The sequence below is a fragment of the Rattus norvegicus genome, chromosome 6 (genome assembly GCF_021556685.1).
Source record: "Rattus norvegicus strain SHRSP/BbbUtx chromosome 6, alternate assembly SHRSP_T2T, whole genome shotgun sequence".
Classification (NCBI taxonomy): Eukaryota; Metazoa; Chordata; class Mammalia; order Rodentia; family Muridae; genus Rattus; species Rattus norvegicus.
In genome coordinates, this window is record NC_141539.1 from 133,620,261 (window position 1) to 133,636,898 (window position 16,638).

The 16,638-nt window shown below is 50.9% G+C and overlaps 1 protein-coding gene across 41 annotated transcripts in view; it reads left to right on the forward strand.

Annotated features, from left to right (window-relative positions):
- Evl (Enah/Vasp-like) overlaps nt 1-16,638 on the forward strand; it is a 120,216-nt gene that overhangs the window by 94,325 nt on the left and 9,253 nt on the right. For 20 of the 41 annotated variants that reach the window (XM_087554822.1, XM_087554833.1, NM_001414900.1 and 17 more), the window contains 4 exons: nt 10,787-10,850; nt 11,708-11,766; nt 12,772-13,001; nt 13,548-13,669. In XM_087554822.1, coding sequence (XP_087410948.1) covers nt 10,787-10,850; nt 11,708-11,766; nt 12,772-13,001; nt 13,548-13,669 — 475 coding nt within the window. Of the gene's footprint in view, nt 1-10,786; nt 11,349-11,707; nt 11,767-12,771; nt 13,002-13,547; nt 13,670-14,100; nt 15,104-16,638 lie in introns of all 41 variants that reach the window. The other 21 variants (XR_015622165.1, XR_015622160.1, XR_015622159.1 and 18 more) reach the window with 5 other exon arrangements.

Consider the following 16,638-nt stretch of genomic DNA (forward strand, 5'->3'; position numbering starts at 1 on the left):
CATAGCAGCAGGCCAACACCCAGCAGTCACGTTAGCACAGTTCTCTCGTTCTGCTGTATTCTTCTTCACCTGTGCCATGTCTTCCTGCCTACCTTGTCTCTTAATACGCTGGGCAGCAGTTTGTATCCATGCTGTCGCTAGCATCCAACCAGGGTCATGTTTGAACTGAATGAGTAGCATCTGGGAGTTCCTGACCTTCCAGTGTGGAATTCGTAGACCATAGCAAGATGAATTAGAAATGGCCCCACACTCATTAAGCTCACAGCCAGGTTACGGAGAGAGACACTGGTTGCATGTCGTCAAGGGCTGCATGGAAGGAAACTAGAGTTGTGGCCTCCAGGCAAAGGCCCCAAATGCTGGCAAAGGACATGGAGCAAGCTCCTTGGATAGGTGGGCATGGGTGAGTTTTTCTGTCTCTTTGATAAAGCACTTACGGAGCCTAAAGAGGAAAGAATGTTTGGCTCAGCTTAGTTTCAGAAGTCTCAGTTCTATAATAAGGCAAATTGTGTTTGAAGGGTGTTGAGGAGAGAGTATTCACCTCATGGAGTCCAGGAAGCAGGAAAGAGGAAGGGCAGAGATTCAGAGACAAAATGTACCCTGCAGAGCCACACCACTGACACATCCTCAAGCCAGGCTCCACACCTTGCCTGCTGTGGGTCTTAAAGGATTCATAGATGTTTGCCAGTTAAAAAGTTGCTTAAGGAAGCTGGAGAATCAGTTCTGTAGTTAAGAGCACTGGCTGCTCTTCCAGAGGACCCGGGTTTGATTTCTAGCACCCACATGAGAGCTCACACTCATCTGTAACTCCAGTTCCAAGAGATCCAGACCCCTTTTCTGACTTTCCTGGCACTTGGTGCATAGACATAAATGCAAGCAAACACTCATATGCATAAAATAAAAATAGAACTTTGTAAAAAACCCACACATACTTTTGCTGTGTGTAGTAATTAATGCACACCGGCAATCCTACCACCTGGCTCAGGAGGTCAGGACTCAGGAGACCAAAGCAAGGAGATCATGAATTCAAGACTAACTGCAGCTCCAAGGCAAGACCCTATCTTTAGAAAAAAAGTTACAAGTCCCTGGCATATTTGCACGATGCTTCAGGGAAGCACGGAGGGAACAGGTATCTGTCTGAAGAGCCATTCCAGAGGTCCATATGTTCTCTCCCATAGAGAAGGAAGGAAGGAGTCCCCTGGGCACAGCTGCCTGATCCAAGTAGGGTTTCTGTTGCTGCAATAAAGCACCATGACCAAAAAAACAAGTTGGGGAAGAAAAGGTTCATTTGGCTTGCCCTTCCATATCACTGCCCATCATTGAAGGAAGTCAGGACAGGAACCCACACAGGGCAGGAACCCAGAGGCAGGAACTGATGCAGAGGCCATGAAGGGATACTGCTTACTGACTTGTTTCCCATGACTTGCTCATCCTGTTCCTTATAGAACCCAAGCAGGGCACCATCCACAATGGGCTGGACCCTTCCCCTGTCAATCAGTAAATAAGAAAATGCCTTACAGCTGGATCTTATGGAGGCATTTTCTCAGTTGAGGTTCCCTCCTTTCAGATAACTCTAGCTTGTCTCAGATTGAAATAAGATTAGCCAGCACCACCAAGCCCTTCTCAACTTGACACATATAAACACATCATTATTAAGCCACAACTCTTCCTTTCTTATCCATCCCTAAGATCTCGCATTAAAATTATAAATACCTTTAAAAGTCCCACAGACTTTACAAATTCAAACACATTTACACCTCAGTCTAAAACATCCAATTTAATGTTTAAAGTCTTTCAGCTCTAGGTCCCTATAAAAAATTAAATACCTTTTTCCAGAGGAAAGAACCAGTGCAGTCGGAACCAGGCAAAATCACATTCCAACAGTACAAATAACCCAGGGCCAAAACCACATTCCAACAGTGTGAATAACCCAGGGCCAAATTATCTGGGACTCACATCCGATCTTCTGGGCTCTTCCAAAGAGACTGAGGCAGTTCTCCAGCTCTACCCTTTTGCAACACACACTGCTTGTCTGCTAGGCTCTGGCTGCCTCCACGCCACTGCTGCCGCTATTCTTGGTGGTTATCCCAAAGTTCTGGCTTCTCCTCAGTACCCAAAGACCCCTTTTGCTGCAACTGGGCCATACCTTCACCATAGCCTCCCATGGGCTCTCTTCATGGTACCAAGCTTCAACCTTTTTGTATGAGCCCTTCACTCCTGCCTTCAACTGCCACTGAAACTGCATTTCACCAAGAGCCTTTCTAACCTCTCACAGTGCGAAGCCTCAGCTGCTGTCCATGACCTCTTCCTGCTCTCAAAACCAGTACCACATGCTTGACTTTTATACTTCCAAGTTTGGCTGCCTCTAGAACACAGCCTATGTGCTCTCAGGAAACACTCCCCAGAAGATTCACTCACCTGGACAGTGCTGGTCTCTTCTTAAACACCAGCAAACTCTCAGCTCCAGTGGAATCCCAGCAATGCAAAGGTTTCATTTGAGTAGTTCAGGTATCTTGTTGATTACAGCTGACTCTTCAGCCCCAGCTGACTCTTAAATCAAAAGCAATTGGCCTTGACAGAGTTTCCATGCTTCTCCCTGACACTTCACATGCCAGACCCCGTCCTCTGCACTGCTGTCAACATCCGGTGGCTTTCTAGCCCAGAGTTCCCGAGTCCTTCCACAGTCCTCCTAAAGACATCGACAGCCTATCACAGCAATACCACAAAATCCTAGTACCACTTTGTCTTAGTCGGGGTTTCTGTTGCTCCAAAACACAAGTTGGGATGGAAAGGATTTATTTGGCCACTGTTTATTGATGAAGGAAAGCAGGGCAGGGACCTGGCCATGGAGGGTGCTTACTGGCTTGCTCCCCATGGCTTGCTCCACCTGCTTTCTTATTGAACCCAGGACTACCACCCAGGGATGGCACCATCCACAGTGGGCTGGACCTTCCCCCATCAATCAGTAACTGTGAAAATACCTCAGGGGTTGGGGATTTAGCTCAGTGGTAGAGCACTTGCCTAGCAAGCGCAAGGCCCTGGGTTCGGTCCTCAGCTCAAAAAAAAAAAAAAAAGAAAAGAAAAGAAAAGAAAAGAAAAGAAAATACCTCACAGCCAGGTCTTACGGAAGCATTTCCTCAGCTGAGGTTCTCTCCTTTCAGAGGACTCTAGTTTGTGTCAAGTGGGAATAAGGCCAGCACAGTTGATGATGAGAGAGGCAATGAGAAGCTAGGTCAGGGATTTAAGAAGCCCTCAGATCCCAAGCACAGTGTTTCCCGTGAGAACCACTGGGGAATCTCTAGGCCCCTGTCCAGGGAATGGTGAGGAAGGACTGTGCCTTCTGACCTCCAGCCTGTGGACAGGCCTGAAGATGCAAGCCTGGGAAGAGGCCAGTAGGAAGCTGTGGGAAGTCCCCCAGTGCAAACACACAGGCCTGGATCTAGAAAGGCCAGAGAATGTACATTTAAGGTTTTCAGGAGAGAGGCAGAGACCAAAAGCAGGAGAAATCACAGTGCATGTGAAGAAGTCGGCAGGTCTTGTAAACAGTGTTAACTTCTGTATCCTAGATAGAGTGATAAAGCACCCTGGCCAGAAGCGACCTGGGGAAGAAGGATTTGTTTGGCTTACAGAATGACAGACCATCCCTTCAGGGACAACAAAGCAGGAACTCAAGCAGCTAGTCAGAGCCATACTCAAGAGTAAAAAGAAAGTAAATGCATTCGTGTTTGCTCCCAACTAGCTTTCTCCTCTTCTGGACCCTGCAACACTTCCCTGAGTGACTCTAGGCTGTGCTAGGTTGACAATTAAAACTATTAAGCACAGCCCTGAGGAGCAGGAGCAGCTCTGGGCAGGAGGGAGTCACGCCCAGCATCTCAGGGCCTGGTGGTCCCTCCTGTCACTGTTTCCACGGACCTGTCTGACGCTGGTTTTCCTGCTTTATGGCCATGGTTGCTGACAAGGTGTTCTGTAGCCAGCACAGCCAGCTCTGCTCTGAAAGGCAGCGCTCATGTCCCACCCTGAAGAGACAACTGCAGCAACTGCAAAGCCAGGCCTGGTGACCCAGACACAGCAGGAGCAGGGGCAGGGGCAGCCTGCCACCCAGGACAGCAGGGTGGCAGTGCAGTGTGAGAGGAATGCTTGCTGGCAGGCTGAGCCGTCAGTCCTGCACACACCTTGGAGCTGGTAAGGCTAGGAAAGCATTTAGGAGTGATAGGAGCAAGTGAGGAGGAAAGGCACATGTAATGGTGACAGGGCACCCAGAGTTCTAAGGAGAGCTGGGGAAGAGGCTGTGGCAACAGGGCACAGTGCCCAGGAATTCATCTGCCCACTCCCCTGTCCCCTCTTCCTGCACTCACCCTGCTTCTGTCAGAGTAAGAAGAGAGCTAGGCTGGGAGGTCCCTTCAGATAAACACCTGGTAGCCCTGCTGCTGCAGGGGGTCTGCACAGTCCCTCGGGGCCCATGAAGCATGCTGGAATCAGGTAGCCAGGAGGGTTCTGATAGGTTAGCTGGGAAGCCTCATTAAAGATTGACAACGTGAAGCCCACTTGCCCACAGGACAGCATATCAGTTACCACTGCACCAGCCAGGCGGCTGAGGAAGAGGAGGTAAGTGGCCAGGATGCGCAAGGCACCTTGCAGACTGTGCGGAGAAGCTCTGCCGGTAATGGTCAGCAGGGAGTGGACCTTTCACTGCTTCTGCTTCTGCCACTGTGACTGCACCGTGCTTTGCAGAGTGACCTGTAGGTGATGGAGCTCTCCCCTTCCTTCCTGCTCCTTCTGGGATTCCTCTCTCCCAACTGCTGGGGCTGGGGTAGGGGGGCTGAGTGCTGCATCCTGGGGAGAGCATCTCCTCTCCCTGGGTCTGAGGTCCTTGCAGAATTGGCAGGATAAACTGGCATTGGGAGGCCTGGACTCCTGCTCTAGCTACACGACCCAGCGGAGGCCTGATCACTCCACGCAAGATGTCCTCCCTTCCCAAGTTGAGTCTAAGTTCCCCTAGGAAAACTAATATATCCTATTGGAGGATTGAGCATATTTACTCCCCAAAGTAATATGAAAATGCTTTGTAAACCATAAAGATGTAGTAGATAGTTACTCTAATTCTGTTTGGAGTTCATTTTAAGATTAATTTTGTGTTCTTTAATGAGTTTTTAGGAAAGGAGGGGGGTGTTATTAGAAAAACTGCTTACCCAAGGAGATCACCTGAGCAAGCCAAGTCCATGGGTGGGGTGTAGAATCTAGTGGGAATAAAAGAAATCATTTATATTAATCTTACAGTTCTCTGACCTGAGAACTGGAGGCTGAATTCTAGTGTGTGTTGGCTCTGATGTGGACGTAACCTTGGGCAAACTGCTGCCCTATCCCTGGGTCTCAGGATCCCTCCATGTAAGGAGAGCGTAGGGGACCAGAGAGGAGTGCTCAGTGGTACCAAGTCTCTAGCTGCCATCTGTCACAATCGAAGAGGTCCTCTCCTCTGCATGTTATTTCTGAAGCTCACCAGCATAGGCTGGTCAGCTCTTTCCTGTGTGGCCTGGGCTTCTCCCTTCTTGGAAGCAGGCTCCCTGTCTGTAAGAGAGATTCTCCATGCAACAGGGCTGTCATAGTCTATGCTCTCGGGCCAGACAATACCTGTGGTCTAGTTGCTGAGTTCTACCTGCCCAGCCCAGTGCCAGGGCTCAAGGATAAGGGAATGTTGTTGGGGGACCAGGGGTAGCAGAACAGCCAGTGGCCATTAGCCATCATGAGCCCAAATCGCTGTGCCAGAGACTAGGCAGATCTCTGAGTTACAGACCAGCTTCTAGCAGACCAGATCTACACAGCAAGTTCCAGGCCAGTGAGACCCTGTCTCAGAAAACAAAGATGTGGAGGTGGGGACAGTCGTGCCTCTATGCATTGGTGAGCTGGACACAGGAACCGCCTTTGCTTTATCAGTGTGGGTGTGGAGGTGTCTGTAGCCAGGATGGAGGATAGTATGAGTATACTAGAAGGGTCAGAGTCGTGGGCTGGGGGACATTGTCCTAGGAGCTGGCTCCAGTCCTCCTACCCATTCCTATGAGGCTTGGACCAGGTAACTCTCTAGTGGCCAGACCACCCAGGGTCACAGACTCCCTTCTTACATAGACATGTGTCTGTGTAGCAGCAGGAAGGACACCCGTGCACACCAAAGAGCCTAGTCTCTAGCCAAGGGGGAAGAGGAAAAACAGGCAGCTAGAAAGATGGTAGCCAGGGAGACTCAAGAGCACTTGGGCCGCTGCCCAGCTCAGAGCAGGCAGCTGTCGCTCGCTGGCCAGAAATTACATCAGGCCTCAATGAGCAGTGTGGGTCCTTTGTCCCTGGCACTCCTGGGATCTCAGGTTCCGTCTTTTCAGACGCCCAGGAGATACCTTTCCTAACAGGAGAGCTGGAAACTTAGCCTGGGCTCTGTCCCAGAGGAGCTGGGGCTGCTGCCCAGAGTGCCATTGGTGGGTAGGGAGGGGCAGAGCCCTCCTTAGGAGCAGGTGTCAGCCTTGTCTCATCTGCCCACCTCAGAATGTAAAGCTACACAAGACGTCCAGGCAGGGACTGGAGAGACTTGTAGCCACCCACCTCGTTACCTGCCCCAAAGATGGTGAGTGCTACTCGTGCATAATTTAGAAATTCAAAACAAGGAGAAGCCTAAGATGCCCACTGTTGATGATCTGGTTTGTTTTCTTGTTTGTCCTTGAATTGTAGCTACCTGGAGGCCGCACTAGATCTGTTGCTCAATGGCGGAGCCCTTGCCCCAGACTTAATCCCCAGAACCAAAAGCAGGGTAGGAGGGCTGGAGATAAATGGTCCTTGTTTCCATCTTTCATGGGTATAGGAAGTTGAGGCACAAAGAAGGAAGGAAGTCCCTGCTCAATTACCTAGAGACAAACCCAGCCAAGATAAATCTAGCAAAGACTCAGGATGCTGAGAATTCAAGACCAGCCTGAGCTGCATAGTGAGACCTTGTCTCAAAATGTCAAAACTAAATACAATGGACAGAATCACCCTGGAGGAGACTTCTGTCCTATAAGAGTACAGCCAGGGATGGAACGGAGCTGGAAGGTGAGACCGAGGACTACTGGGAGGAGGGGAGTGAGCAGAGCTTGGCCTACACAACACGCCTTCTAATCCCATCAGACTTCTAGGCACAGCTCTGACCAGACAGTTTTCAGCCATAAAGAGAAGGATAGGATCTAGTACATGGGACTAAAAGCATACACCACCAGCAAGTGTACTCAGTCTGGAGGAAGCTGTAAAGGGTAGGGGAGGGTGCTCTTACCTACCTGTCACCTCTAATGGGTTCCTGGTGTGCTTCTGCCCTACCCGGTGCTGAGCTCACTCTCGGGGATTCAGTCTCTTGTCGTCTCTTCCTACCCCCATGCCCCCCAACCCCTGTGTTCCATCTATACTCTGCTCCATTCTCTCCAGCCAGCTTCCTCTCTCCTCTTGTCTTTCTACTTCCTGTGGTCCCATGGTTGGAGACTGGCCCCTTTCACTCTCTTCTTGTTTATTTCCTGTCGTTCTTTTTTTTTTTTAATCTTTATTTTTTTATTTTTAAAAAATTTATTTATTTATTATATATAAGTACACTGTAGCTGTGTTCAAACACCAGAAGAGGGCATCAGATCCTGTTACAGATGGTTGTGAGCTACCATGTGGTTGCTGGGAATTGAACTCAGGACCTCTGGAAGAGCAGTCAGTGCTCTTAACCACTGAGCCATCTCTCCTGCCCTTATTTCCTGTCATGATCCTCACCTTGTGACCTTCAGGGATAAAGGACATCCTCTGATTTGCCAGATATTTGGGAAGTGTAAGTGAGTAGTGCACTTGGAATTGAGGCTAGAAAGCAGACCTTCCCAACATCAAGAACTCAGTTCTCCCCAAGAACCATCACAGCTTGAAGCAGATAAGTTTGGATCTGGTTTCACCAAGGCTCAGCCTCTATCCTAGCAACTCTTTGTGTTCTGGGAGGAGGGCCATCAGAAGGTAGTCCTGTCTCTTCTCTTCTGTCTCTTGCCTGGCTTGCTGCCAGGGGTAAGGCCCACTGCGGGGACTGGACCTACAGGCACCGGAGTCACAGGTGTGTGGTCACTTCCCGTGGTGCTGGAGATCAAGTCTTCATGCCTGTGCAGCGAGTGCCTCGCCTACTGAACCATACCCCATCCGTACAGCCACCCTGGATTCCAGCCCAGGGGCTCCAGTGCCCTCTCTGGCCTTCATCGACACCCATCCTCATGCAATAGATAAAGAGATACATGCACATAGATTAAAGATAAAATGAATCGTTTTAAAATACTCTTAAGGCCAGGCATGGCGGCGCATGCTTTTGGTCCCAATACTTTGGGAGTCAGAGGCAAGCAGATCTCTATGAGTTCGAGGCCAACCTGGTCTACAGAGTGAATTCCAGGACAGTCAGGGCTGTTGAACAGAGAAACCCTGTTTTGAAAATCCAACCAAACAAACAAAATAAAATAAATACTAAGTTGTAGTTAAGTACTGAGTCATAGCTGGTAGGTCAGGGGGTCAGGGATCCTGCAAGGTCACAGCTCAGCCCAGCAGGTAAGAGGTGATACAATGAGCCCAACATCTTGCCCTGTGGTTACAGCTACAAGGGAAATTGTCTGTGGTAGCTCAGCATAGGACAGGTGAGTGTCTCATCAGTCGCAGCCACAACTTCCCCCCAATATCTACTGCACTTGAGAAATCTGCCTTGCTGGAGCGGTCCCAGTAAGTGAGCTGCTGTCCAGGGCTTCACAGGGGACCAGAACCATTATGGAAGAATAAGCCCCTTCCCCAGGCCTCCTGTCCAAATCCGCCATGGCACGGCTGGACAATGGATAGGAAAGGGACTCACGCATACAGGGCATCTTTTCCTGTTCAGGACAGAGCTCAAGGCTTGGAAGGGACCGTGACTCCTCATGGCCTTCCCCAGCTTTCTGTAGTAGCAGGTTAGCTGAGGGTGTTGGGAGTCTAGGTCAGCATACAGATTGAGAAGTCTAGGTGTATAACACCGGAACACTGTGAGCATAGCTACCATCAGAGTCTGTCTTAACAGGAGAAGAAACAACCATAGTAACCAAGCCAGGCCAGTGGCTGAGCAGCCTTTGCGGTGGCCAAGCCAGTGTGGGCCAGGCATCCAGGGTCTTAGTCATAGGATGGGGCCACGCCTTAGACAAGGAGCAACACAAGGTTGCCAGAATAGGCACTCCGGCTCCTGAAGGAGGAAAGACAGTCTAGACCAGGGGTGAGTTCAGTTGTTCAAGCTTGAACCTAAGGCCTATGATATAGTTACCTGTGTGCTGCTGTAAGGAAACACCATAAGCTCACAGTCCAAAGGCATAGAGTCTGTCCATCATAGTGGGGAGAAGTGGCGGCAGGAGCAGTGCGCAAACTGGAAGCAGCACAAGGCTGTGACCTCCCAAAGCCCACCCCCATGACATACTCCCTCCCACAAGGTCACACCTCCTAAACCTCCAACCAGCACCTCTGACTGGTGACTGGGTGTTCAGATAGCCAGAGCACGGACGACATTTCTCATTTAAACCCCCACAGCCTTGGCCAGGCTAGCAGCAGAGTCCCAGAATGGAGGGCTGAGGCATTGTGAAACCTGCCTTCTCCAGAATTAGTGAGGAGAGGTCAAGCAATTCCTTTCTACTGCGCAGACACAGGTCCGCACCTGGATGCTCCATCCAGGGACAGGGCAGCTTGTGAGTGGCTTCAGGTGGCGTGAGTCACCATCTCATTCTTCCAGCCAGTCTGACATCATGCCGAGACTGAACTTGAGAATGTGACATTTGGCAGTGCTCTGCCTCGCTCTGCTTGCACAACCTTTGAGCAAGCCACCTAACTTCCTGGGCCTGGCTTCTTTAGTGGTCCCAAGTCCTCATGGACACTCCTAGCTGTGTGAGAATTACAATTGAAACGTAGATGAAGTAAAAGTTGTCTGGGAATTGCTCTGATCAGATTCCCATAGGAAATAACATTTTCTGCACACAAGAAGAGGAAGGCCACTAAGACCCTGGGCTTCTGGGAAGTAGGGCTAAAGGGACTGCCTGCTGTCTGAAGGTGTAGACTCACTTCACCCCAAGGTGGAAACAAAACCACACAAGCCACCGACTGTACACTTGAAGGGACCATGCGCACTGGCCCTCGGGGAACAGTCAGCTCTTTCTCAGGTTGGTGCTGCAGCCTGCATTTCTCTTTAAGTGTGGCACAGAGCATGCTGACGTGGGTTCCAGCACCGGCCCCCTATGAACAGGAGGCTCAGCAGTGGACTCCACCCAGGGTGGATATGGCCTAGGAGGTTTCACGGGGCCCAGAACAGAGGGAGCCGTACAGGATTTCACAGGCTTTACCCACAGCTCTAGACTCCCAGTGTCAGCAGCAGGTCAAGGAGGGCCCACCCCACACGTGTGCAGTTCCTAGGTTCATCCGGCCTTGATATCCACCAGCTGTAGGCATTAGTTCTTCTCTCCAAGAGCCCGTCAGAGCTCAGGATTCTGACACGCTGGTCGTGGGGTTGAGGAGAGTGGCCAGTGCTGTCTAAGGAAAAGTAGAGAGCATCAACGAATTTGGATTGCACTATGCTTCAGAGGGAGGAGCCACAGGAAACGATGAGGGAAAGGGTGAATAGAGATCAGGATATGTAGGTGTTGCACAGGGGCGAGAGCAGGCCAGGGGCGTGTCCTCTGATGTCAGGAGGAGTGGAGAGTGCCATGACAGTTCTCTATTGGGATCTTCCCTCCCACTCCTGACCTTTCCACTCTGCGTCTCTTCTGTACAGGCCCCTCCACACAGCGTCAGGTGCAGAATGGCCCCTCTCCTGAGGAGATGGACATCCAGAGAAGGTAACCCCGTACCCCACAGATGCCTGCCTGATTTCCAGTAGAGCCAGAAGCACCCTTCAGCTAGCCTAGACACACAGAGCTGAGGCCAGCACGTTCAAGTATCCACTGACATCAGGGGCAACAGAGGACACCTGCACATGCCATTGCAGACCACGGAGACAGGTCCATGGCCAGCAGACCCGCACTTCCCTAAGCCCCGTCTGAAATGTGCCGACCAACCCCGTAGTGCCAGACGGCCCTCAGACGGGGGCTAGAATGAGGCATGTCTGCAGTGTCTCCTGAGGCCACATCGATTGAAGCCACCACAGTGGCTCCAAACAGCCAGAGAAGCCTATTAGCCGACTCCGTCCACTGCGTGAGGCACGTCTCTCTGCGATGCTTCCTGCTCGGGTGTGCCCGCTCGCCAGGTCTCTCCCATCTGTTCCCCCTCTGTAGGAGGCAGCCCAGGGGTGTGCAGTGGCAGATGAGCCGGTGACAGACGTGCTTGCAAGGACCTAGGTTAGAGCGTCAGCACTCTCTCTCTCTCTCTTTCTTTTTTTTTTCTTAAAGAAAAAGTTAGATATGGCACCACTCACTTGAATACCAGACTTTAGGAGGCAGAGGCAAACAGGCAAAGCCTGGTGTTCGTTGGCAGATCAATGAGAGACCATTTCAAGAAAAGGAAAGAAAAGAAAAGAAAAGGAAAGGAAAGAAAAAAGAAAAGAGTGGATGGTGCCTATGACAGCACTTCAGGGTACTCCTTTTCCTCCACACACAGAGCCCAGTGTTGTGGCTCTCAGCAGTAGCACAGAATCAGCTTTCAAACATGGGAGCTAGAACACAGAGAGCTCAAGGTGTCTGCTGTGGTTTCCTTTCAGACAAGTAATGGAGCAGCAGCACCGCCAGGAGTCTCTGGAGAGAAGAATCTCCGCCACAGGTAGGTGAGGCTCTCCCCCTCCAGCTGCCGTCCACACTGCCCCACGTGGCCCTGACTCACATAGAACCCTGGTTCAGTGCATTCTCAAGGTCTGTGTTGCTCATGGCAACAGCCTTACCTACTTTGCAAACACCCTGCCCAGGGAGTGTACCACCCTCTCACCTGCTGCAGCACTTCCTCTCCCTGCCCGGACCCTAAGCTGTCTTGAGCAAGCCTGGTCCTAACATCGTGTCCCATCACCCTGGGACACAGCTCTGAAGTGCAGCCTACCCTGCATCTTCCCTTCCCACTGCCACTGGAACACTAGCTTCTCCTTTCTCTTCCTTCCACACGTCCCGTTCTCCTGGCTCCACTGCTTCCCGCACCTCTCTTGACACCTCCTCTCCTGTCTGGTTCCAGCTCTGTAGGGCAGTCTTCCTGTACACCTACTTTATAGGGCTTGCCGTGCAGCACGAGTCTGCGTCCACCGCTGTGATTTGTTGGCTGTCTACTACACTAGAAGCACCCCCAGGTGTTTTCCTCGTGCACAGTGCTGACTAGGTGCAAGGTGAAGGCCAGCCCTCAGTGGTTCCTTGACCCAAAGTCCTGGTCATCTGGACCCACAGTTCCTTACCTCTTAGAGACCCCAGGGACCAAGTACTAGTCCCAGTTACACCTTGAGACCACCTTCAGTCACTCCGAAGATGGAGCTGTGTACTTAAAAAGGAAGAAGGCACTGCCAGGAGCCCACGCACACTGGAAAAGCATGAGCGGAGCAAGAGGAACTCTGCTGTGCTCAAGGGTGATAAGCCATTGTGTGCCAGTCTAACGGGCACCCGCTGCTGGGAGATGGGAATCGGAGGGACTGTCATGGACTGGCTTCTGCAGGGCCTTCCTGAGAGGCCAGCTCCTGTGCACCTCCTCCTGACGAGCAAGCTGCCCTCCATTTCTCTGAAGGACCTGCAATGAAAACCGTAGCTGGGCACCCCTAGGTGTTGGAGACTGACTCCTCCCCTTTCCTTTCAGGGCCCATTCTCCCCCCTGGGCATCCGTCATCGGCAGCCAGCGCCACCTTCTCCTGTAGTGGACCTCCACCTCCACCTCCACCTCCAGTTCCACCTCCACCCACAGGGTCTACTCCCCCGCCCCCGCCCCCGCTGCCTGCTGGAGGAGCCCAGGGGACCAACCACGATGAGAGCTCTGCATCAGGACTGGCTGCTGCTCTGGCAGGAGCCAAGCTAAGGAGGGTGCAGCGGGTAAGAGTTCCTGGCAGGGTGGGCAGGCCAGCCACCCTTCACACATCAGCAAAGCACCTCTCACCCTGCCCTCACCTATTCATCAGCGAGATGCTGAGCAAAACACTATTCCCCAGGCCCAGCTAGCCAGCTCTCTGCCAGTTATTAAACAAGTAAACAGGGCCAGCACTTTATCAGCTACAAGCTGCCTTAGTTAATAAGTTCTAAATCTGCCTTTGCTTTTCCCATGGCATTTGCTTCCCACCCCTGGGGCATATGCTTCTAGAAAGAGCTGCAAATAGTGTAAGCCTGGTCATAAATGTGCTCTGATGCCTATCTCTGCCTCGAAGTGTGCTTCCCTCCTCCCTTGTGACTAACTGGCTTTGGCAAGGACTCATGCCTGTGGGCCTACCTTGCCTGTCCCTGAGCCTCCATAGATCTCTGGTTTTCTATGGACTTGACACTGTTAGACTAGCAGCCTCACTCCTAAGATCTTTCTCCATTACCCCTGGGGCTGCTGCTCCCACCACTGGGTCAGCACATGACACACGTCTTCCTTACTCTCAGCCAGAGGATGCATCTGGAGGCTCCAGTCCTAGCGGGACTTCAAAGTCCGATGCCAACCGGGCAAGCAGTGGGGGAGGAGGAGGAGGCCTCATGGAAGAAATGAACAAGCTGCTGGCTAAGAGGTGGGTGCAATGCCTCCTAGAGGCCTCCACTGAAGGTCATTGCTAAGACACAGTCGGGGGCCTGGAACAGCACCCCTGCACTTGAGGGACAAGCAATGTAGCTCACTCCCAGAGTTTTAGAGAGCTTGTTAGAGAACATGGAGGCAGAGTTTTAGAGAGCTCGCTAGAGAACATGGAGGCAGGTGTCCATCACCATGAAGGGAATGGTACTATGAATTGCACCCAGAGAAATAGGAGAAGATAGGTTTCTGTGTGTCAGGGTTGGCTCTGGGCCTATTTTCTCTTCACTCTGTCAGGTGTCGTTCTAGCCTGTACAGGACATTACCCTGTCACTTTTTTTAATGCATTAAAATTTTTTTAATTTATTATATATATATATATATATATATATATATATATATATATTGTTCTGCCTATATGTATTCCCACAGGCCAGAAGAGGGTACCAGATCCCATTACAGATGGTTGTGAGGGACCATGTGGTTGCTGGGAATTGAACTCAGGACCTTTGGAAGGGCAGCCCATGCTCTTAACCGCTGAGCCATCTCTCCAGCCCCACCCTGTCACTCTTAAATGTGAGCAGGCACCAGGAATGCTGACTTGGTTCTAAGGCTGTGGCTGGCCTGGAGACCCAGAAAGCACAGGAGCAGGCCTGGTATCCCAGCACTCTGCACCCAACAACAGATAAGGCCACAGCAGAGGCCTCTCTCTGCTGCTCTAGCAGTGCCACAAGTAGGAGTTTCCGGTGGGGTGGGCAGGCCTGGCACCCTTCTCACATCCAGCAGAGCACCCCTCACTCTGCCCTCACTGACCAAAGGGTTCTCCCCATGACGACGTAGGTCGTCCTGTCCTGAGGTGTCCTGGCTGTGTGAGCCCTGTCACTTGCTTTCTCAGTCCCTTCTACCTTTGAGGCTGATGGGCCTCAGTGAGAACCATATGCTAGGCGTTCCACACTGTGGTCCTAAAGTACCTCACTGAATCCAAGAGGAAGGCTCTGTGAGCATGAAGCAGTTCAGAAGTGCAGGCAGCTGGCTTCATGATGGCCAGAACCTGGCCCCCTTCACACATGCACCAGCTGCTGCATCAACGACTAGTGCCAGCAGACAGTGGGGTCTCTGTAGGCAGTATCAGCCTCCCCGGGCCTCCTAGACAGTCTAGGCAGACAGAAGTTGTCAAGGCAGGAGGCAGACTGTAAGCAGCCTTCACAAAACAGTGTGTCAAGGCCTGCCTGCAGGAGGGAGAGATGGGCCTCACAGAAGAGGCTCTACCTCTCCTCAGCTTAAAGAAGTGCACTTCTCCGGGCTGAGGGTAGCAATGTGCCAGGCAGTGTTCAAGCATCTTCGCAGGCTAAGACTCGGCTGGAGAGAAGGCTGAAAGGCTGCCTCACTGCCCAGCTGCGTCTCAGAACTCTCAGAACCCTGAGCAGGGCTTCAGGTAACAGAAGAAAACATTTTAGAAAAGAAAATGTTTGCACCTTCCCTGAACCTAAGAGCTTACCAACTTGGTTTAGGTGATGCAGCCCAAATGAGAGGGAATATTCTTCCTCTCTAGAGACAGGAAAAGGTTAGAGTCCCAGGAGCCAAGCGGACGCCAGGTGCTGGGTGGTGGGAGGTGGGGTCCAGGCACTACAAAAGCAAACGTGCTTTGCCCAGTCTGCAAGGACCAGCCAAGCAAGTCCTTGAAATCTACTTCACTGAGATTAGCAGTCCTGCAGCTTTGCCTCCTGCTTCTCTTCCTGCATAAGTCTACCTGCAGAGGGGGAGTTACGGGGAGTGAGCACTTCCTGGGGGCTGCTATGCGGCCAGCCTGTCACAGGTGTTTGTTTGCCTCTAATCTTACCAGTGTAGACTGGAGCGCTTGGTCCGTCGTGGTGTCTATCAGATTTTACAGTATTGTGGTGGAACTCATGCCCTCTCACGTGGTAGGCAAATGGCTGCCACTAAGGTGCTGTCCACACAGGCATCCCTCTGATTTTAAGAAATGAAACATGACTTCTGGGCATCAGTGGACATCCTGGGGTAAAGCAACTGGGCAGACCAGAGAAGAGACCTTTGTTGTCCAGGAAGAGGTGAAGGTGGCTGTCATGAAGTGGGTGACAATGAAGATGGCTCAGAGGGGAACTGAGAGAGAGTTAATGAGGTCTACTGCTCAGGGTCTGTGTCTGTGGGAGGAATAACTTGTCAAAGGCCAGCTCCGATGGGCCGGGGGACACTGAGGCAAGGCAGAGTCAGTGATCGATCACTTAGCAGACTTTTCTCTGAGGGCCAGTGAGAAACTCTTTGGGGCTGATGAGAAAAGGAAGGAAGGAAGAAACACACACACACACACACACACACACACACACACACACACACACACACAGCTCCAACTACTATTTTTTCTTTCACAACTTATACTCCAACAAAATCTTTCAAGGGGTACAAAATCACAATGTGATTACATCCTATTTTTCATCAAGTGATGAATTACAATGAGAATATACGTAGAAAAACATATACCCTAATACCCTCATATGAATAAACATTACTTAGTACATGTTAAACAGGTTAAAAAAACAACAAATTATTCTCCAGAACCCACATAAATTCATAACTAAGCAATTTTTATAGGTTAATAAAATATAAGCAAGCAAAATAATTTACTGAGCCAGTTTCTCTGTCAGGCTGCAATTTACAATTACAAAGAAAGAATTATTATTTATCTTAAAAAGTAATCATACAAAATCTTAAGAGAATCTTAAGTCTGAACTTTTATATAAAAAACAGTCATTTTTACTTTAAATCCTCAGGGTGCATCTGCTTATGAACGGTTTTTTTCTTAAGTCATACCAGGAAGCTCAGGGCAGAAATGGGTACTAGAAATCAGTCAGACCGTGCTCGCCAGCCCCGCTTTAGGAAAGAAGAGGCACGGCAGCCAGTACCCATCAGACTGCTGTTGTTTCTTATTCCTCGACCTCAAAAAATCCCCTA